This window comes from Bubalus bubalis, chromosome 4 (genome assembly GCF_019923935.1).
Source record: "Bubalus bubalis isolate 160015118507 breed Murrah chromosome 4, NDDB_SH_1, whole genome shotgun sequence".
In the NCBI taxonomy this organism is placed as follows: Eukaryota; Metazoa; Chordata; class Mammalia; order Artiodactyla; family Bovidae; genus Bubalus; species Bubalus bubalis.
In genome coordinates this window covers 422146-442100 of record NC_059160.1, presented here as the reverse complement: position 1 = coordinate 442100, position 19955 = coordinate 422146, and the positions used below count along the sequence as shown (strand labels likewise).

Sequence of the window (19955 nt, the reverse complement as noted above, 5' to 3'; positions counted from 1 at the left end):
TCCATGCCCTCCCCCAGCCCAGTGACCCAGGCCTGAGACACAGCAGGGTAACACGATCCCTGGGGGCCCCCCGGCCACCTTCCGCGCCCTGCGCCATGGATCCCAAGCAGCTTTACACCTGCTCCCCCGTGGCGAGCTGGCGCTCGGGAGCGGCGGGCTGGTCCGCGGCCGCAGCAGGGGCCCTGGAGCCACAGTCACGCCTGCCCGTGCCCCTCATGCCCTGTGGAGCGCCACCTGCCTCCTCCAGGAAACCCCCAGCTGGCCCCCTGACTGCGGGCATTGAGGTGCGGGGTCCAGGAGGGTTCTGCTGCTCCCGCCCCGCCCCCAGGACTTGGCCCAGCCTGGTCGCAGGGGGTCCTCCGGGACCTGAGGCCAAGCAGCCACGCTGACCAGGTGTCTCTGCAGGCCCAGCTCCCAGATGATCCCCACAGCCCTCCCAAGGCGCAGGGCAAAGGCACGGAATGTCCCCAGACTAGGGATACCCTGCCTGGTCCCCAGTAGGGCCTGGGCCTTCCCAGCCTGAGCTGCAGGGAGCAGCAGGGGCTGATCGCTCAGTGGGCAGCCCTCCTTGACCTGGAAAGAAATGAAAGTTTCTCCCTGGCCCTGGGGAAGGCAGGCCTTTGTTCCCCCACCCTGCATGCTCCCTGACCAGAGTGAGGGGCAGGTCTGGGTCTGGACCAGACGCTGCCCAGTGAACCTCTGAGGGCAGCGCGTTGATTGTGGGTGGACATCCTGTTCTGTCCACCTCAGATCCCGCTGGCCCTCAGGGACCAGCGGGACATGGCCCTGCTCTACAGGCAGAAGGGGCAGCAGGAACTGGAGCCTGAGACACGAGCTTCATGGTGGGCAGGACCCCCTTTATTGCAAAACCCCCGTGCAGGCACTTGACACTCAGACCTCCCTGGTCCCGCAGGGTGAGAGGTCGCCACCTGGCAGGGAAGCCCCTTGACGGCGGGCCCACACCCCCAACACATCTGGAGCAGGGGCCTGTCCCAGAGGTTGCTGGGTCCCCTCCACTCTGGAAGGACAGAGGACAAGGGCGGACGCACAGACTAGGGCACCCCAGGTCCCGGCAGCAGGACCAGAGGGCAGGCAGGGGTTGGGCGGGCACAGGTTTCTCCATCCACTCGGGGCCAGGATCCACGTCCACGCTGATGGGCGCCTCGAGGCCGGAGCCCCCCAAGCCTGCCAGCCCCCAGGCGGGCCCGGACCCCCGTGCCTCAGGAGCCTGCTGCAGCTCCCACGTCCAAGGGGAGAGGGGATTTGCTCACAAGGGTGCCCGTGGACACCTGAGCCCCTTGCATGCCGCCCAGCAGGCTCTTAGCAAAGCCTTGCGCCCCACCCACCTCGAGGACTGAAGGCAGGGGAGGCAAGGGTACAGTCATCCCCACTTGGGCCTGCGGCCGGTCACACCGCAGCTCTCAGGGGCCCTCAGACACACAGGTCTCAGTTTGCTCTGACATGTGGATTCCAGGACACACGCACCGCATACAGCATGAGGACACGTGGCTCCAGGCAGCCGCCCCACTCCACCACCCCCACAGAAGACCCTTTGAGCCTCAGCACTTTTGAAGGGAACCCCTCACTTCCAGACGGAGCAGCTCTGACCATCAAGACTCTTCCTTTGTCTCAGGGAGGCTCCAGCCCCAGTGTACTTACCCCCACCCCCCCAGAGCCAGCCCTCTGGGATCCAGGTCTAGGAACACACACACTGCCCAGGGAGAGCTCTTCTGGCACCCAGGTCCCCCAGGGAGGCCCTACAGGGGACCTCGGGAGGGGGCAGGAGGACAAGGACGTGCAGGACGCTGTGCCTCGGCTCCCACACCGCGGCTCACGCCCGTGCAGGCACCCACACACGCGCAGTTCCCCAGAAGGCGCAGTGTGAGGACGGGGGTCCCAGGCCAGGGCTGGGTGCCACTGGCTGTGGGGGCGCCAGGGCAGGCGCCCCCCGTGGGGGCCTGGCAGGCCGGGGCTTGAGTCCCAGCGGGGCAGCTGGCGGCGGCATTCCATCACTGCTCAACGTCCAGGCTGCCCAGCGGCTGCGGGGGCTCTGGGGGCTTGAAGCTGAGGACTTCCTGGTAGGTGAGCTCTGTGCAGGGAGGGGGAAGCGTGCGCTCAGGCCCCCAGCGGCCCAGGCCCCCCACCCTCTGGGAGCAGCCCCCCTTCCTGGGCCCGCCCTGTGCGGCCCCCAGGTTTCTGGTGGACTCACCCAGGCCGAGCTCTAGCTGCCCCTGCCCGCCCCAGTGTTGGGGGGGTAGATGTCCCCCCATTCAGACCCTCTCGGAGGAACAGGAGCCCCCTGCTGAGAATGGCCAGGGCCAGCCTCGGGGATGCGGCCCCACCCTTCCACTCCTCCACCGTGCGCTCCTTGGCCTCCACGCTCTCGTCGTAGGGCTCCGCCTCGGGCTCGTCGTCCGGGTCGTGGTACTGGCTGAAGTAGGCGTGTGCCAGAGCCTCGGCCGCGCTGACCCTCTGGTCACTGTCCAGCACCAGCATCCTGCCCAGGAGGTCCACAGCTGCAGGGACGGGGGTGCCAAGTCAGCTCCACCCCTGGGGCCGAGCGTGGAGCCCCACCCAAGCCCCTGGCCCGTCCTCACCCAGGGGGTTGGCTCCGCGGAAGATGCTCCTGAGGTCCTTCTGGGGCATGGGGGGCAGGGACTGGATGTAGGTCCGGGCCTAGGTGCCCATGGAAGGGTCTGAGGGGCTGTTCAGGGCCTCCCCGCCCCCGGCCCTAAGCCAGGCAGGGGCTTGATGGGAGAGGCCCCCAGCCTTCCTCTCCAACAGGACTGGCCAAGAGCATGCGTGGAACAAAGACCTCCCACCTCGGATCTGGGGGCTCCAGCACCTCGCCTGGCCCCACAGGCCGGCAGGCGCAGGTGTGGTGCCACTCCACGGTCCGTAGCCAGGACACTGCAGGTGCCCAGGCTTCACCCGCCCTGTCCCTCACGCCAGGAGGGTCTCCCCAGGTCTCCCTGAAGGGGGCCGGGCCCGCCTTCGTGTCTGTTCCACTGTGACCCATGCTCCCCCCATAGGGCCCCATCTAGTCCCACAGCTCCCCTTCCACCAGGTCAGCAGAGGGGCTGGTGACCAATGACTCACATGTTCTGAGGATATCTTTGCTAGAACCTCAGGGCTGGGCGTGCCCACCACCTCCATGATACGCTTCAGCTGGTCGATGTCTGCCTGGCTCAGGAAAGGTCCAACAGCCAGGCATGGACTCTCCTGGGATCCCAGACCCCAGACCTTGGGTCACTGCCCAGACCCTGCTCTCCTGCCGCTGGGGACAGTGAGCCCAAGGTGGCATGGTGTGGGGCAGAGGAGGCAAGACTGGCCAGAAAGGGCCAGAGCCCACCTCCCTTGACCCCCACCCCGCAATAGGAGGCCCAACCCTCCTCCCCAACCTGAACCAAGGATACAGTCACTTCCGGGGAAGAGAGCCTTTCCCTGGAGCAGCTCAGCCATGATGCAACCCACGGACCAGATGTCCACTGAAGGAGAAGGCGTGGCCATCGGTCTGCCTACCCCAAGCTCCGCCCCAGAGAGCCGGGGGCTGGACCCACGGCCCCACGGTCACATCCAGGCCCCTTCCTGACGGCACCATGGGCAGGGCAAGGGTCAGCCCAGGACCCGCGGTGCCCTGCTTTTCTGAAGGTCTGGTCCTGAGCGCCTGGCCTGTCCCAAAGGCCCCGTCGGCCTCTGGGTCCCACCCACCCCTCCACAGGCCGCGCCCTGTGGGGCTGCCGTCACCTGTCTGGTTGTAGTGCATCCAGTTCAGCATGATCTCGGGGGCCCTGTACCATCGCGTGGCCACGTAGCCAGTCATCTCCTCGTCTGCCTGGCGCGCTAGCCCGAAGTCCAGGATCTACGGCGACCCCCCGGCTTCAGCCCTGCGGGTCTCCACCTCCCCGCAGCCGCCTCCCAGCCCCTGCCCCAGCCGCTCACCCGCAGCTCGCAGTCCTCGTTCACGGCCACGTTGCTGGGCTTCAGGTCCTGCGGGGCGGGCGGGCGCGGTGAGAGGACGGCAGAGTCCCGGGCGCAGGACCACCGCCGCCTCCGCGCACCGCACCTACCCGGTGGATGATCCCGGCCGAGTGGATGTACTGCGAGGGGGAGATGGCGGGGCGTCAGGCGCTGGCCCCCGCGCCGCCACCCGCTCCCGCTCCGCGCCCACCTTTAGCCCGCGCAGCAGTTGGTACACGAGGAACTGGACGTGCTCGTCACTCAGCGCCTGGCACTTGACAATGTTGTTCAGGTCGGCGCCCATCAGCGTGGTCACCAGGTACCTGGGTGCGGCCGGGAATGAGCCCCGCGCCCCCGCGCCCCCGCCGCGCCGCCCCGCCCCCGCGCCCCGGCCGCCCCGCCGCCGCTCACACTTCGCTGAAGTCCTCCAGGGAGGTGGCCGGCGTGAACACGTCCAGCAGCCCGATGACCTGGGGGTGCGGTGAGTCAGAGCTCCGCGGCCCGCGGCCCGCGCCCCGCCCGCCCGCCAGCCCCGCTCACGTTCTCGTGCTTCAGGTGTTTGAGCAGCCGCAGCTCCCGGTAGGTTCTCCGCGCGTGGATCAGAGACTGGAAGGGCCGCGACAGCTTCTTCACCGCCACCCTCTGGCGCAGCCGCGTGTCGTAGGCCGAGCTGCAAGGCCGCGCGTGAGGCCCCGCCTCGGTCACTGACCAGAAGGCCACCCACACGGGCATGAGACCCCACTCACTCCCAGGCTCTCCCCTCCCTCCTGGGGTCTTCATTTTTTTAAATATTTATTTGTTTGGCTGTGCTAGGTCCTAGCTGAGGCACGTGGGATCTAGTCCCCCGACCAGGGATTGAACTCTGGCCTCCCGGCATTGGAAGGAGGGGTCTTAGCCACTGGACCACCAGCGAAGTCCCCCTCCTGGGGTCTTGCTCCTTCCTCCAGAGGCAGGTCCCCTTCCACTGACCCCCTGACTTCCGGCCTCCCGAGCCCACCTGAATTTCTCCTGACTCCTGCCCCCACTCAGGGTGGAAATACCACCCCAGGGAAACAGCCAGAAGTGTGTTCCCAGAGTAGATGTTCCTCCAGCTCCCTGTGAGCCAGGGGGTCTGGGAGGCCCCCAAGGGGTCCCAAAGCCACGTCCAGAGCCCCGGAATGTTAAACACGTGGAGGAGAACCTGACCGAAGGTGTGTGTTGCATGCCTATCTTTGACAGTGAGAAACCAGACAGTAGGAACTGTCCAGCAGAGGCTGGTGTCTGGACCCCCAGAGCGTTTCCCCTCCTGCAGCCCCACTCCCCGGAGGGCCAGACCTGCATCCGCCATGCCCAGCTGCTCAGTGCGCCCTCTGACCGAGCCAAGCCCTCCGCCCTCCCGCTCCACCGCTGTCTCAGGATCCGCCTTCCCTCCAGCGAGCTGTCCTGTGCAGCCACCCCACCGCTCCACCCCACCCCTCCACCCCACCCCTCCACGCCCACGCAGGGAGCCTCCTGCAGCAAGTGGGATGCTCGTGGGTGATGGTGGAGGAAAGCTGCTCTGGGGTGGGAGTCAGGGGGAGTTGCCCCTCACAGGGGAGGGGAGCAGACCCTTTTCTGTCCGCAGGGTCAACAGAGGACTGTGGGGATTGGCACCAGGCCATCAGACTCATCCGAGGAGGGAGCCCAGGAGTGACACCTGCCTGGGGGCCCGCTTCCAGCCAGGGCTCTGTCAACTCCCCCAGGGGCCATGCGCACACACCCTTTCCTGCCCCTGAGGCCTTAGTGGGAAGCCAGGGCCGGCTGGCTGGGGCAGCTGGAGTGGCCTGGGGTTCCCGACGGCCAGTGACCGCATGAGGCCTGAGGCCCAGGGGACCCCGAACCCCTGCTCCAGGCTCCAGCGCTGGGCCCTGGGAGGGATCTGAGGAGTCCCACTTGGAACCTTCTGCCGCGTCCTAGAGCAACAACTCTCTCCCAGGGGCCTGCCTGCCCATACCCATGGCCCCACAGACACCTGGCACCTCACCGGTTCTGGATTGGGGGGCACCCTGCAATACCCACACCCACAACTGGCCACAGTGTCAACACTGAAACCCCAAGGACGGTCTGCAAGCCCCACCCAGCCCCACCAGGTCCAGAGGCCTCCCCAGGCCCCACCCTCCCTCCTCTCTGGGCCCCAGGGTCTCCATGCAGTGTGCGCTCTCTTGTTTGGGGCAAAAATGGGGAGGGGTGTAGACCCCCTAAAGACTGTGGGGGATGGTAGGCTTCTCTGATCAGGCCTGAGCCCCATTCGGAGTCTGAGACCCCTTGGAAAACGGGGGAGGAAACCAGGCCCACGGAGGAGCTGAAGGTCATTCTTAGGCAGGGGTCTTGGCGCCCCACCCCTAAGCAGGGCTCTTCTTTTACAAGCAAAACTACCCACCCTGGGGCGGGGGTATCTACCGGAGCCCAGGATTGCCTGACCCTTGACCGGGGAATCCCAGATGCGTGCTCAGACATCCAGGGCCACGAGACCGGCCCTTTCGCCAGCTGTGACGCCGCAGATTCAGACCCGGAGGAGGACGCCCCGGGCTGGAGGGGCAGAGGGATGCCCCTTGCCCGACCAAGGAGAGGCTCCAGGAGGAAAATTTCCCTCGCACCCCCACCCCGCATTCATTCCTCGGATCTGCGTAAGGCCCGGGGGCGGAGGCAGGGCGAGCCCCTCCCCGCGTCGGAACCCCGCACGGGGAGGGGGGGGCGCGCGCGGAGACCCCCCGCCCCAGCCCGCCCCTACCAGACTGAGCCGTAGGCGCCCGAGCCCACCGGGCGCAGCCCCTGCAGCCGCTGCGGCACCTCCCACAGCGTCTTGTTCAGCTCCTGCCGGTAGAAGCCGGCGCGCGGGCCCGACATGTCCGGAGCGGCCGCAGCTCGGCGCGCGCCCCGCCCAGCGCCCCGCGCCCCGCGGAGCCCCAGCCGGCGGCGGGAGGCGGGGCGGGGCGGGGCCAGGGAGGGGGTTCCCGCAGACGACGCGCGGCTTCCAGCCGGCCCCGGGCGGCTGCCGGGCGGAAAGCGGCCTTCCCGGAGAGGGGAGGGCGGCAGCCGTGGAACGGCTCCTGGCTCCTCCCGCGGCCTCCTCCCGGGGACCGCGCGCCTCCCCCAAGCGCGCCGCGTGTGTCCTCGGAGCGGCACCGCCCGGGCCGGGCCGCCGCCACCTCCCGGGCTCGGCTCCCCGCACTCTCCCGTGCCCGCACCCAGGGCGCCACCCCTGCCCACCTGCCTTCGCCCGCACTCCGCCACCCGCCTGCTCTAGGTCCTGCGTCTCCCCGCTCTAGCCTGCTCGGGGGCGGGCACCCCTCCTCTCCCGGCTCCTCATCCGGGCCCTGCACCCCTCCCCTCCCCCAGCGAGCTCCCCCTGGAATGAAGGCAGAATCCTTTAAATCAGAGAAGCCAGGGCAAATCATGGAACACATATATTTATATTCATATACATATTTTTCAGAATAGAACTCCCCTCCCCTAATAAAAGCTAGGCATTTGGTTGGGTATGGTCCCTTCCGTGTGGGCCGATGGCGTTGCCTTGAACCCTGGGTCGGCCTGGCTTCCTTTCCCGTTTGGCCATCCGGCCTTGGCCGTGTGGTTCGCTTCCTGGTAAAGCTTCCCCGACCTGGTGGGGCCTCCTGCATTGGTGGCTCCAGGGCCGGTCTCAGCCGCATCCTGGGGGAAGCGCAACTGCCGGGCCGGCCCGGAGACCCGCCCTCAGGACCAGGGACAGCGGCGGCGCCGAGGGGATGGGAGGGCTGGACTCAGGAAACTCTCCCCACCTGGGCCGTCTTTGGGGCCTGGGACCCGTCCTCCTGCTGAAGTAGCCCCCTCAGCTGTGACCTCTTCCAGGAAGCCCACTCTGACTTTCCCAGGTACTGCGGGGTCTCGAACTGCGAACTCCACCCCGCACGGGGCATTTCCTCTCTGCCTTTGAGGAGTGCGGTTTGCACCGGCTGCTGTCACTGAAAGGGGCTGGGCCTGTTTCAGCATCTGTCTGGAGCTCTGGGCGGGAGCGGCTGCTTCTGTTTGAAGTGACCAGGGTTGGGATAGAGCATCTCTGGGGAGTCAGCCCCCTGACCCGCACCCTGGGAAAGCGGGGGGCGGGGGGGGGGGGCGGGGGGGGGCCGGCGCTCGGCTGCCCATCCCAAAAGAGTGCGACCTCAGGCTGGGTGCCCAACCTTCCCCTTTTATGAAACAAGCAAAAATCTGAGTTTTTGTGTAAAACTTCCTGATATTGAAATATTGATAACCAAATTAAAACATGTCAACGCAGTCCCAGGCAAATGGACAGTTGTGCCTGGCGAATCTGGGTCCTGCAGGGAGCCTAAAAGTAAGAAGGGTGCCGGGTCCCACTCCCAGCGCGCGGGCCTCAGTTCCTCTCTAGGCGCTGGGAGCGCGGGATGCGGTGAAGACGCTGGTGTCCCCTCCCCCAGCCCCCGGCCCTACCCCCGCTTCCTCGGGGCCCCGCGATGGGGACACCTTTCCCGGCCGGGCGAAATGACTGAGGTTTTGTGCGGAGTTAATGGAGCTTCAGCTAAAGCGAGGAGGGAGGGGAGCAGCGGGCCGTGGGAACCGGCCGCGCGCCGCAGGGAGGGGCGGCCTTTGTCTGCGCCGAGGCCGCGTGGGGCGGGCCGCGTTCCCATGGCGACCCGGGTCCCAGGCCGAGCGGGGTGGAGCGGGTGCAGGGCCCTCCCTCCTCCAAGGGGGCCAAGCGGTCTGTCGACTAAGGGAGCCCCGCCCCGCCTTCTCCTGTCGCCCTCTTCCTCCGGAATCGCAAACGCGAGTGGGGATTCTGTCCTCCGACAGGATCCGCATTTTTTGTTCCTCACTGTGCTGTGTTTTCAGGGTCGTCCTGGGAGGTCTGGAGCCTGGAGCAGGGCTGGCATGGATCAAGGGCAGACAAGAGCGGCAGGCACTGCCTGTGTGAGGAGGGCGTGGTGGGGCTGGCACAGACGAGCCCGCGTGAGCCCTGGGCTGCCTACCCGACCCCACCCCTGGCCTCTTTCCACTCCCTATTGTGATTCACGGGGCGGGGGGCATACCAAGATCCCGCATGCCGTGTCCACTGTCTCCTCCCCACACGTCCAGACCACCCCCTCCTCAGCCCCACACTGGTCTTCTGACTGGCTGCACGTCCCCCTGAAGGGACGAAACCTTTAGGGAGGTCAGACGAACTTCCTAAAATGCTATCTGGCCCTATCACAGGGGCCCCGTGACTTAGAGGATGTCTCATGCTCTTAACAATCAAGCAGGGTGTGGTCCTGGGCTGGCTGTTTTCTGCAGCTTGGAAGGAAAAGTCTTCGAGGTTGCTGGTCACCCTTCTGTCTTCGCCTCTCCTGGCTCCCACGCACTGGGAGGAAAATGGGAAGTGCAGAATGACGGAAGGCTGCGTCACGCCTCGGTCTGTCAGTCTCCTGACCCCTCCAGGCCGGCCAGCCCACCCCTGTGCACCCAGCATCCACGCCATTTCTCCGCTGGCTGGCCCCATGAAAGGTTGGCCTCTGGATCCATTCACAGGCCTGTCCACGGGGGAGAGCACCCCGCCTGTTCGACCTGCAGCAGAAGGCAGTCTCACCCACCCTTCCCCAACTACCAGTGGGGAGGAGGTAGAAGTGCCTGCAGGGGTCCAGTCTAGGAGCAAGGCCTCTAGGCCCCTGCTCCCTCTGGCCTCCCCCCACCCTCGGGCTAGCACTCCCCCGTTATGCCCCTCTGCTCCAGTCTGGCAGTGTCTTGTTCCGACCTCCTGACGGGCTGGGTCTCGGGTGTCGTGTCAGTGGTCCTTGGGGTCGGGGGTGCCAGGTGTGTGCCTTCCACGTGGGAGATGCCCACTCTTGTTTCATGTGGCTTGAAATCGGCTGCCTGTCCTGAAATGGCTCATGATCGAAAACCTAACCCGCTGAGACCTCCCAACCGCAGTGGTGTACACCAGGTGGAAACACAGGCCGGGGGGCCTGCCAGTAGCCTCCAGATCCTGAGAATAAAGCCGCACAAACCGCGAAGCATGTCAGACGGATGGAACCCAAAAACATGTGAGTACGGGGATGGAGCCGGATCTGAAGTTGGGCCCTTCACTTGCTTTTATGAAGCCACTAAATCCCTTTCCTACTGGGGTTGGTATTCTTGGACCACACAGGCTCCCTCAGGGAAGACCCTTTCTGCCCCCTTTACTGCTGTATAGCTAGTGCCCAGGACGTGCTGAATGAACGAACACATGAGGGCCCCGACACACTGGTGCTGTGTGCGTGCGTGTGCACGCCTGTGTGCTCATGGCACATGTGCTTGATGGCCACAGGCTGGTACACCTCCTGGTTCCTGTGCTGTGTGCAACGTGCGATTGGGAAGGAGCCCCTTCCCCCAGGGCAGCCTCTGGGGCAGCCCCACTCCCTGCACTAACAAAGGGGCCTCATGCTCTTGGGAGCACGGCCCTTGAGCTCTGTGTATGTGCTGAGTCATCCTGGGCTGGTCTAGGGCACCCGAGAGGTGCCAACCGTAAAGGACCCACAGCCGTGAGCAGCAGGGACCCAGAGCCTCTCTCCGGGAACCACCGTGCCCACCCGCGTGTACGCAGTGGGGGCTGAGCAAACGTGTGCTGGGTGGACCACACTGCGGGGCGCCCCACCTCCGCGAGGAGGAGACAGCTTCCGGTGCGCACGCCATGCCCGCCCCTGCCGCCAAACAGCGCCGAGGCAGCCCCTCCCCCGCTGGGCGGGGCCGTCTCCTAGCTTCTCAGGGTCTCTGGGACCAGTTCCTCTCCACAGCCCAGAGCTCCCGGCCCAGGTCTGACCAGCATCCTGTCCTGCTGGGGCCGCAGGGAAGACGGGGACCGAGGCCCCACAGGCACAGCAGGAGGCGGGCTTCTGGGGCCACAGAGAATGCATGGGAAGTGAGACCACAGGCCGATCGGGGACACGGCAGCTGTGCAGGGACGCAGACGGGCGGCTCCAAGAGCCCAGCCAACCAGCAGAGTGAAAAAAACCGCTGTATTCGATTTACAATTCACAAGATTTACAAAAAGGGTTGGGGTGGTCCTGGCAGACCTGCTCCTGGCCCCCCAGACCTGGACAGGGCCTCCAGTTCAGCCTGTCTGACAGGCCGAGACCAGGACCCCCCCGTCTGCTGGGGCCCTTCTGGCCGCCTGGGCCTCGACGTCTGACGTCCAGCTTGACCTTTGAGGTGGGGCCTGCAGCACGGAGTCCCTGGAGTGCCGGCACCCCGCAGGGCAGGCCCACGAGGTCAGCGAGGCATCGTACCGCTTCTCTGCCTCCGTCCGGGCGGGGAGGACGCACACAGTCCGGGCACTGGGTCCCTGGGGCCGCAGGCACTCAGGCCCTGCCGCTGGAGGCCAAACCCAGGTGTCTGAGGCGGCTGCTGGTGCTCGGGGAGGGGACTGTGGCCTGACTGCCCCCAGCAGCCCAGCGTGGCACCGGGACGTAAGGCACGTTTTTCGAATCACTCAGGAGACACACGGGTGCTGGTTCTTCGAGAGGGAGCTGGTGTTGGCGGCGCCCGGCTCTATTGCTCAGGGAAAGATGCGAACATGGCTACAAACGCTGAGGGGGGTGGTCCCCCGCCACACACACTCGGAAGCCCAGGGCTTTTCCTCTGCCGGAGAGATAAGGGGTGAGTCCTGCCCGCTCAGCCCGCTCCCCCAGTGCTGCCCAGCGCCCGGCACCACGCATCACACACCTGTGTCCCAGACCATGACGCTGGAGGTTGGAGGTCAGAGGTCTGTGACCTTGTTCTCAAGCGCAGCTGCGATCTGCTGGAGCCGGAAGGCCAGCTGCATCTTCTGAGCGGCGGGGTCCTCTTCCAGGGCGTTGATGATCTTGGTTGGGGTAGGGGGGTGCGGGAGATGTCAGACCACAGGCCAGGGGAGGGGGCGCCCGATGAGCACGGCCGTCCCTGGGGAGGCCGGGCCCCCTACCTCGTCGTAGTACTTCTGCGTGTACTGGTAGAGCTGGTGCAAGGCCACGAGGGTGTTCAGGGAGTCCGTGTGTGCCTGAAGGGCCGGGGCAGGGGCTGCATGACCCACGGGGGCCGGAGGCTGTGCCCCAGGGGGTGGGCAGATACGAAGGGCCCCCCTCCGACCCCGTCACAACACTCAGACACACAGCGTGCCAGGCACAGACAGCTTCCCATCCATGCGGGCCCCGGGCAGGTGGGGCTGGCTCAGAGCTGTCCCCAGCGCCCCACGTGTCTCGGGGCCCCTGGCCGGCGCCTCTCTGGGTCCTGTGGGCACAACGTCACCTGCCCCCAGGGCTGTCTCCTGCCTGCTCCGCATCCCTGCCTCCGTGGGGCCTTTAGGGTGGGGCAGAGGGCTAATCCCCAGGGGGTGGGGTCACCACCTGTGTCCCCTGTTCCCCCCTTACCCGGGAAATCTCTGCTAGGTGTGTGTTCATGTCCTGGTCGCTGACCTGCACCATCTGTCTGATCCCCTTGTAGTAGCTGTGGGGGAGAGAGAGTTACACGGGGTGGGGGGAACTGGAAGTGGGGGGGCAGTGGTTCCCAGAGGTTGGGCCCTCCTCCTGATCACAGGCACCACCCAGGAGCCCTGCTGGGTGGGTGCCGAGGGTGGGCAGGCGGGGTCTGGCCTGGCAGGCGGGTGTGCGGGACTCACTCCTCCACCATCTTCTTGTAGGTGGAGATCTCCTTGGCGTAGAGGAGCTTGTTGCTGGGAGAGTCCTGTGGGGATTGGAGCAAAGTGACACCCAGGCCAAGACACCCAGAGGAAGAAGGGTATGTGGGGGAAGGGCTCCCACAGGGCAGCTGCCCTGCCCGGTGGCAGACCTGACGCTGTTTTTGTCGTTTTGTAATTTACAGTAAAACTCACTCTCTCTAGTGGAAGGGGAAGGACGACAGGGCCCCTGACGGCCAGAGTGCCGCTCCCCACAGGGTCTCCCAGCATGCCAGGGTCCGGCACCTGCCTTCCTCCTGACCTCCAGCCTCCACGTGCAAACCCACACCTGAACTGACCCCCTCACCCCGCTGCAGCCTGTTTCTCTGACGCCCCCCCTCCCCCCGCCCCCGGTCCAGGGCCCCACCCCGCCGGGCGGCCCGCAGCTGCACGCACGCGGCTCAGCTTGTGCTCTGTGCGTGTGCAGGCGTCCATGAAGGTCTGTGCGATGACCGACAGGGAGGCGTCCACCACCTCGTGGACGTGCACGTCGAAGATGAAGTGGGGGTTCTTGAGGATGTTTACCCAGAAGCGGAGTGGTAAACTGAGGCAGAACAACAGGGAATGAGGAGGAGCGTCAAGGAGCAGGGCGGGCGGGGTGGGGCGGGGCAGACTCCCCACCTGTTGGTCTTCCAGATGTGGATGGTGTCCTCATCCTTAATGTCATGCTTTTCTGCCTGCTCGTCCAGGAAGTCGAAGAAGTACTTGACCGCCGGTGGCACCGCGTTCCCGGGCGCCAGCACGCTTTGGAAGAAGTTGTCCACGAACTGCTGCAGCGTGCCCTGTGGGGGGGGCGGGGCTCAGCCGGGCGACGAGGGGCGGGAGGGCCAGGCCTGCCGCCCACATGCCCAGTGAGGCCCACCTTGACGGACAGCAGGCGGGTCAGGTAGATCTCGGTGATGGCCTTGGTACGTTCCTTCTCCTTCACGCTGCCGCGCTTGGACTTGCCTTCGTCCACCTCGTCAGTGGGCCGCACCAGGTGCCACACCCGGTTCTCTTCCTCCAGGAGGGCGTGGCCTGTGGGAGTGGCTGCTGAGGGGCGAGGACCAGAGCCCAGGGCCGGGGTCCCAGCACCAGGTGGACCCTGGCTCAGGTCCTCAGGGGCCAGACAAGGGGAAGGGACTCACGCTCCCCAGGCAGGTCCTGCTGGCTGTCCTCGGGCTGCTGGGAGACCCCCACCTTGGACAGGATGAGAGTGGCTCCGTCCCGGACCTGGGGAACAGGGACGTGAGGGCCGGCTCCACACCCCTCCTCCACGGGCCCGCCCCGCGGCCACACTCACGTTGTAGTGCATCAGCGTGTTGACACGCCTCCACCGGCCCTCCCGCTGAGAGGTCAGGTCCAGGTCTGACAGGATCTGGGCTGTGGACCCAGGACGCCACTCTGCGGGAGGACACAGCCCAGCTCCAGGAACCCCATCCCAGCCCACCGGGCTGGCCTCCCTCTCTCCACCCCCACGCCACCGGCTGAGCCGGCTTCTCCGGGCAGAGCCAAGCCTCCAGGGACAGGGCTTACCGAGGACCACACTGTCAGCCTTGGGCCAGCGGGAGCAAGGCTGTGTGCGGTACACCTGGTCAATGATCTTCTCCTTGACCTGGGAGATGGTGTCACAGTTGAGGACCTTGACTGGAACTGCGTCGACCCCTTCATCCTGGACGATCACGCTCACCGTCTGCACAGAACAGAGGCCCAGCTGTGGAGGGGCCCTCGCCCTCGCTCGCCCCAAACTGGAAGCAGGCTTGGGCCTCCTCCTGATGGCAACCTCTCTGGTGGAGGAGAAGGGGCAGAGCGTCCTGAGCCCCGACAGTACTCGGGGCCTCACCTTTACCTGCACTGTGGCTCAGCAGGACAGACAACAGGGAGCTGCTCATGTGCAGCTATCACAACACACACAAGGAATCACAGGAGCACACGCCACGCACCGCCTCCCCGTACACACGGTTACCACCACACGCTCGGTGCGCTGGGCCCCACACACGCCTGCAGCAGCCCGGGAACCCAGGAGGCAGCCGGCCTGGGGTTGTGGCCCTTAGAGCCCCTCTCCAGGGATCCAGGACCCAAACCCTTCCCTGGGCAGGGGTGGGCCCAGCACAGGGGACTGGTGCTAATGTAAGTCCGTGAAGGAGGCAAGTGGCATCCAGCTTCTGGTTCTGAGGCTGGCCCGGAACCCGGCCCTGGGGGCTCACCAGGGGTGTGTACTCCACGTCGTCCCCCAGCAGCCCTGTGTCGTTGAGGGTGTACTTGGCTTTCTTCTGCACAGCATCTACCGGCCCCTTCTCCACCTGATGCTTGATGGCCTTGAAGAGCTTGTACAGCGGCTCCCCCGCACTATCCTGGAGCAAAGGAAGGTGGCTGAGCCAGGGCTGGGACTGACCGCACCAGGGTGGGAAGCAGACCCAACCAGATGGAGCTGGGCCCCAGGAAGGTGGACACTGGAGGGTTCCAGCACCCCCTGGGACCTCACCCTGCCCCCACCTTGGGGACCCACCTTGAGATACTGGTACAGGCAGATAGACATCCAATTAGACAGCATTCTCTCCACCACTGTCTCAGACCTGAAGGTGCAGAAAGGCTTTGTACAAGGGACCCGCTAGTGTCCTGAGGATCAGCTGGCTCCTTCAGGTACCCAGGCCAGGTACGGCAGCCCAGGCTCCATCCACGTCCTGGGTCTCCATCTCCTGCAGTCCAATCTCCCAGGCCCCTCAGGGAGGGCATTTCATCATCCACCCCATGCGACAGTGCTGACCACACGGGGGAGCAATGCCTCCTCCTGCCCTACTCACTAGCCCTGGCTGCGCCTGCTGGCCGACCAGGTGCCTGGACAAGCCCGTGCGCCCTGCTGCAGCCCCACCCCAGGCCCCAGAGGTGGGCCCCCGCCCTGCTCCACACACCTGCGCAGCATCAGCTTGGGGTTCTTGGCCACCACGTACTGCTCCATGAGCTCTAGGAAGAGCGTGCGCATGATATCTGTGTAGTACTCCAGCTTCCCGTGCAGAGCCACGGTCAGCAGCGACGCAAAGTAGACCTTGGCGCGGGCGGAGAATTCCCGCTGGTTCTCCAGGGTGTGGATGAACTGAAGTGCAGGCCGGTCAGAGCCCCGCCCCTCCAGAGGCCCCGCCCATGCAGGGCCCCGCCCCCGCCCACACCCAAAGGCCCCGCTCACATTGATGAGAAAGCACTTGCTGTTGAGCAGGTTGGAGAACTGGTAGAGCGCCTGCTCCACCACCTGCCGCCGAGACTCGGGGATGTCTAGCTTGCCCGTGATCATCACGTCCTTGTCGCCGTCCTTGGAGGGCAGGAAGAAGACGCGGTCGGTATAGGTCTTGTAGTCCAACACGGGGATGCCTGCCTCGTGCACGTCGTTGGTCTGGTCCTCCATCTCAATCATCAGGTCTGCAAGGGGGTCGGGGTAAGGCACGCATGGCCGTCGCTGGCCGCCCACCCTCCTCTGACAGCCCCCCGAGCCCTCCTCTCCTGGGACCCGCCCCCGAGCTCCCCTCTCCCAGGAACCGTCCCCCCGAGCCCTCCTCTCCTGGGACCTGCCCCCCCCACCCCGAGACCCCCTCTCCCAGAACCTGGCCCCCGAGCCCACCTTTCCCATGACCTGCCCCCTGAGACCCCCCTCTCCCGGGACCCGCCTACCCGTGAACTCCTTTTTGCAGCGGTCCCGCACACTTTCCTCCAGGCCCTCCAGCTGGGACTTGATCTTCTCATACTCGCGCTCTGCCTGCTGGCTCTTCCTCCTGGGGGCACAGGGAAGCTCCTGGGACCCGGCCTGGGTGGTGCCAGCTGGTGGGTGTGGCCGAGGGGTGGAGGCCGGCTCACCAGTAACAGTAGACAGACACAGCGATGACAGCCACCATGGGCCCGATGACCAGCGGCAGGATGAGGCTGAGAGGCACGTCGCTCGCGCGCGTGTCGTACTCTACTCGGCCCAGCACCCACTCCCGTGAGCCAAACTTCACCTGCGTGGGGAGAGACTCAGCAAAGACCAGGGGGCCCGCACCAAAGACACCCCTGCACGCCCCCCAGCCCGCGCCACCCACACGCACAATGAACTCTGGCAGGTTGTGGGCCGTGTCTCGCTTCTGCCTCCGCTTGGGAGGGGGCTGCACCTCTGGGGGCTCACAGTACAGATCGGTCTCCGTCAGCGTCTTCATGATGCAGCGCTCAGCACCCACAAAGGCTTCGGCCTCGTGAATGGTCATAGCCTTGTTCAGATTGGTGCCCTGGGGTGGGGGGTCGTCACAGTGACCAGGAGGGCATCAGGGAGGCCCCGAACAGCTCAGGCCAGGCCTTGGGCTGTTCCCTGCCTGCACCGCTCAGGATCTGCCCCCGGGGCTGCTCCCTGCCCGCACTGCTCAGGACCTGCCCCCGGGGCTGCGCTGGTCCTCACCCGTGCGTGAATGAGCTTGTTGACTTGCTTCTTGACACCCCCGGTGAAGTTCTCGAAGGTGGGGTCCGCGACGTACTCAAAGGCACCAGCCTCCGTCCTGAGCAGGGCCTGGTGTCCGTCCATCCGGATGAGTGCAGTGAGGTTGTAGGCTTCAGGCTCCTCAGGGACGGCCGGGGACAGGAACACGACCTTGGAGTCATTGTAGAACACGTACTCCGTGCCCACGACCTGAGGGCCGAGGCGGGACCTTTAGGCCACCTGGCAGAGGGGGCCTCCAGCCCTGGCTTGTACCCGCAGCGGGCACCAGGACTGACCGTCACAGAATGCAGCGGTCCGGTCTCCCGCCGCCGCCTCCAGGACTGCAAGGGCTCAGCTATGACGACCATGGCGAACCTCTGGATCAGGCTGAAGCCCTGTCCTGTGACGTTGATGCTCCGGCCACCACTGGGGGACAGGGAGGAGACAGAGTGGGCACACCGGGCAAGGCGAGTGCCCTGCAAGGCTACGTCCCTGACCCCCCCCACCACCATCTGGGATACACTTGCAGGTCAGTGTGAGCACAGACCTGCTGCAAGGCGGAAGGTGTGCCCAGAGCACGCGACTGAGCACTGCCCTCCAGCACTGAGAGAGGGCAGGGAAGCTGTCCACCTGGGGGTCTAGGGGGGAAGGGACCTGGGGGGACAGTGGGGAGTTTGGGAGGCCTCCTCTTGTCACCCAGACCAGCATCTGCCAATCCTCACGAGGGTGGAGGGCAGAGAGCGTCTGGGAAACAGCTGGACGGGGTGGGTGTGGGGGGCACCTGCTACCAAGGGGCCCCCGTCACACCTGACAAAGCTCCGCAGCGGCTCGAAGGCCCGCAATACTGGATTCTCACGGTAGGTGAAGGTGATACCAGGGCTGGGCACTTCGGAGCCCCCATAGTAGATCTTCAGGGCCAGCTCTCCCGGAACCGCCTGGGGGCCAGTGACGCACTGAAGCTGGGCCCCAAACTGTGTCCTGAGGGTGTGAGAGCCAGTCAGCGCCAGCCCACCCGGGGGCCGCCCCAGCCCCAGGTCAGTGGCTCCACTACCCCCTCCAGGATGGACACAGGGTCATGGCCGGAGGGCCCTCACCCTGTCCCCAGGACCAGGGGAGACCAGTATTTGGCGACCTGTGGGTGACACCCACACGTTACAAGGGACGTCATTGAGGGTCACTCTCACGTCTTCCTCAGAGCCTGTGTCCAGGTGGGTGCCATTGATGGTCAGCGTGGTGCCACCCGCCTGTGGCCCCTGCTTGGGCTCCACACTGTGGGGCTGGGGCTGCTGGAAGACGGGCAGGGCATCTGGCTCAGGGCTGGGTGGGGACGCAGGCCCTCCGCCCAGCTCGGGCCTCCCCTGGGCCACAGCCGCCTTCAAGAGGCCCCCAGACCCCGCCCACATCTGTACTGACCTGCCAGGCACTTACCTGGTAGGTGAACTGGGCGTGGGGAGGTGAATGGCCAAGCTTTCCGTTGATGTCCACCTCGACGCCGCCTGTACAGGGCGCCTCTGCAGCCTCGATGGTGCACACAATCCTGCATGGGTGGCAGGCAGGTGGGCACACTCTGTGGGTGTGCAAGGCCTGGGCACCCACGCACACCTGGACGTCTCCCCTCTCCATGCCCCCCAGTCCCCTGGCCCCCTAGGACAGGGCCTAGCCCAGCCCTGGGAGTCCAGGTCACGGGCTGCCCACTCACCGGGTGGACACGGAGTACCGTTCTGGCTCAAAGGCACAGTTTTGGCCAGCCACGGTGACCCTCTTCACGTCGTCCGCTCTGACCCCCAGGTTTGACCCAAGGATGGTGACGCGGATGCCTCCGCCCAGCGGGCCAGTCTCAGGCTGGATCTGAAATTGGCAGAGCCTGGCTGTCCCGGGGGTCCCAGGGTGGCAGAGCCAGAGCTCTCCTGTGGGTGAGGGGAGTGGGGGGCTCACCCTGGTGACGACGGGCGGCGGGCACTCGGAGGTGGCATTGCTGCACAGGGCCTCGTACACACAGCGGCTCTGCCCGCTGCACCACACGCAGCGGTAGGCGGGGTCAGCGGCCAGGCACAGGCTGCAGTCGCTGCGGCCGAAGGAGCAGTTGTAGAGGGTCACTGCGGAGGGAGAAGCCGGCCGTCGGCAGGGCCGTCCTGCTTCCTGCACCCGCCCGCCCGCCCAGCTGCCCGCCCGCCGGCCCACCTTGCAGCCGGCTGTCAACATTCTTGCCGGCGGACTTGACGTACAGGTGCAGGGGTAGTGTCTCGTTGGCGTCATGGGTCAGCTAGGGGCACATGGGGGCACACTGCACCCCTGGCTCCCACAAGGTCGCCGACGGCCACGACCACGTGTCCCACACGGCAGAGGGCGATTCCCATTCCAGGGAGCCGGGGGACACGGGGACGCCCCGAGGCTGTGCCTGCCTGCCGCCTGCTTCCTCAGCAGATTGGTGTGGTGGGCCTGCCCCCCACGCCCCTCAAGCTTGTTGCTGTTCAGTTGCACAGTCGTGTCCAACTCTGTGCAACCCCGTGGGGGTCAGCACGCCAGGCCTCCCTGTCCTTCACCGCCTCCTGGAGCCCGCTCAGACCCGAGTCCATTCAGTCGGTGATGCCATCAAGCCAAGGAGGGAACTGGCTGCCTCCGTGGGGTCCACCAACCCGGCCCACCCACCCAGGGAGGCGTACCTTCGGAGTCCGAAAGGAGAAGGTTCCTGGCTCCTGCGTGCTGACCGACGCCTCAAACTTGAGCAGGTCACTGCCCACAAGCAGTGGGGAGCCCTGCCAGACGGGCCAGTCAGGACACCCCGGCCGGGCCACCCCACCCCACCCTGCCCTGGGCCCCGGAGCCCGCCACGCCACACAGCTCCCAGGCCGCTGGGGCGTCCCCGCCCAAGGAACACTCTGCCACAGCGCGGTCCCCGCATGGGCCCAC

The 19955-nt window shown here is 66.0% G+C and overlaps 2 protein-coding genes across 19 annotated transcripts in view; both read right to left on the bottom strand.

Annotated features, from left to right (window-relative positions):
• Positions 1-836: 836 nt before the first annotated feature.
• Positions 837-8909, bottom strand: MAPK11 (mitogen-activated protein kinase 11). Of its 11 annotated transcripts, none has more exons than XM_044940720.1 (12): positions 7189-7391; positions 4501-4630; positions 4372-4430; positions 4172-4283; positions 4071-4100; positions 3943-3990; positions 3748-3862; positions 3417-3488; positions 3100-3179; positions 2598-2676; positions 2343-2516; positions 1862-2089 (listed from the first exon to the last, which is right to left on the bottom strand). In XM_044940720.1, the coding sequence occupies exons 1-12, from the start codon at positions 7383-7385 to the stop codon at positions 2010-2012; spliced, it is 1176 nt and encodes a 391-aa protein (XP_044796655.1). In that variant the 5' UTR covers positions 7386-7391; the 3' UTR covers positions 1862-2009. The 11 variants fall into 11 exon arrangements, 9 of the variants coding, with proteins under 9 accessions (XP_044796653.1, XP_044796657.1, XP_044796656.1 ...); XM_025282628.2 differs by lacking the exon at positions 7189-7391 and adding an exon at positions 6710-6908; XM_044940718.2 differs by lacking the exon at positions 2598-2676 and having other exon boundaries at positions 837-2089; positions 7189-8341.
• Positions 8910-10918: 2009 nt separating this feature from the next.
• The window catches only part of PLXNB2 (plexin B2), a 27686-nt gene continuing 18649 nt past the window's right edge, over positions 10919-19955 (bottom strand). For 6 of the 8 annotated variants that reach the window (XM_044940717.1, XM_025282614.2, XM_044940715.1 and 3 more), the window contains 27 exons: positions 19709-19801; positions 19227-19308; positions 18981-19141; positions 18745-18893; positions 18474-18582; positions 18195-18331; positions 17853-18023; positions 17342-17471; positions 17028-17255; positions 16684-16860; positions 16457-16596; positions 16274-16374; positions 15795-16024; positions 15523-15704; positions 15120-15186; positions 14818-14964; positions 14147-14303; positions 13914-14014; positions 13759-13843; positions 13494-13648; positions 13253-13413; positions 13028-13175; positions 12575-12639; positions 12327-12402; positions 11882-11956; positions 11644-11782; positions 10919-11559 (listed from right to left, as the gene is read on the bottom strand). In XM_044940717.1, coding sequence (XP_044796652.1) covers positions 11678-11782; positions 11882-11956; positions 12327-12402; positions 12575-12639; positions 13028-13175; positions 13253-13413; positions 13494-13648; positions 13759-13843; positions 13914-14014; positions 14147-14303; positions 14818-14964; positions 15120-15186; positions 15523-15704; positions 15795-16024; positions 16274-16374; positions 16457-16596; positions 16684-16860; positions 17028-17255; positions 17342-17471; positions 17853-18023; positions 18195-18331; positions 18474-18582; positions 18745-18893; positions 18981-19141; positions 19227-19308; positions 19709-19801 — 3432 coding nt within the window. In that variant the 3' untranslated portion in view covers positions 10919-11559; positions 11644-11677. The remainder of the gene's footprint in view (positions 11560-11643; positions 11783-11881; positions 11957-12326; positions 12403-12574; positions 12640-13027; positions 13176-13252; positions 13414-13493; positions 13649-13758; positions 13844-13913; positions 14015-14146; positions 14304-14817; positions 14965-15119; positions 15187-15522; positions 15705-15794; positions 16025-16273; positions 16375-16456; positions 16597-16683; positions 16861-17027; positions 17256-17341; positions 17472-17852; positions 18024-18194; positions 18332-18473; positions 18583-18744; positions 18894-18980; positions 19142-19226; positions 19309-19708; positions 19802-19955) is intronic. The other 2 variants (XM_044940713.1, XM_044940714.1) reach the window with 2 other exon arrangements.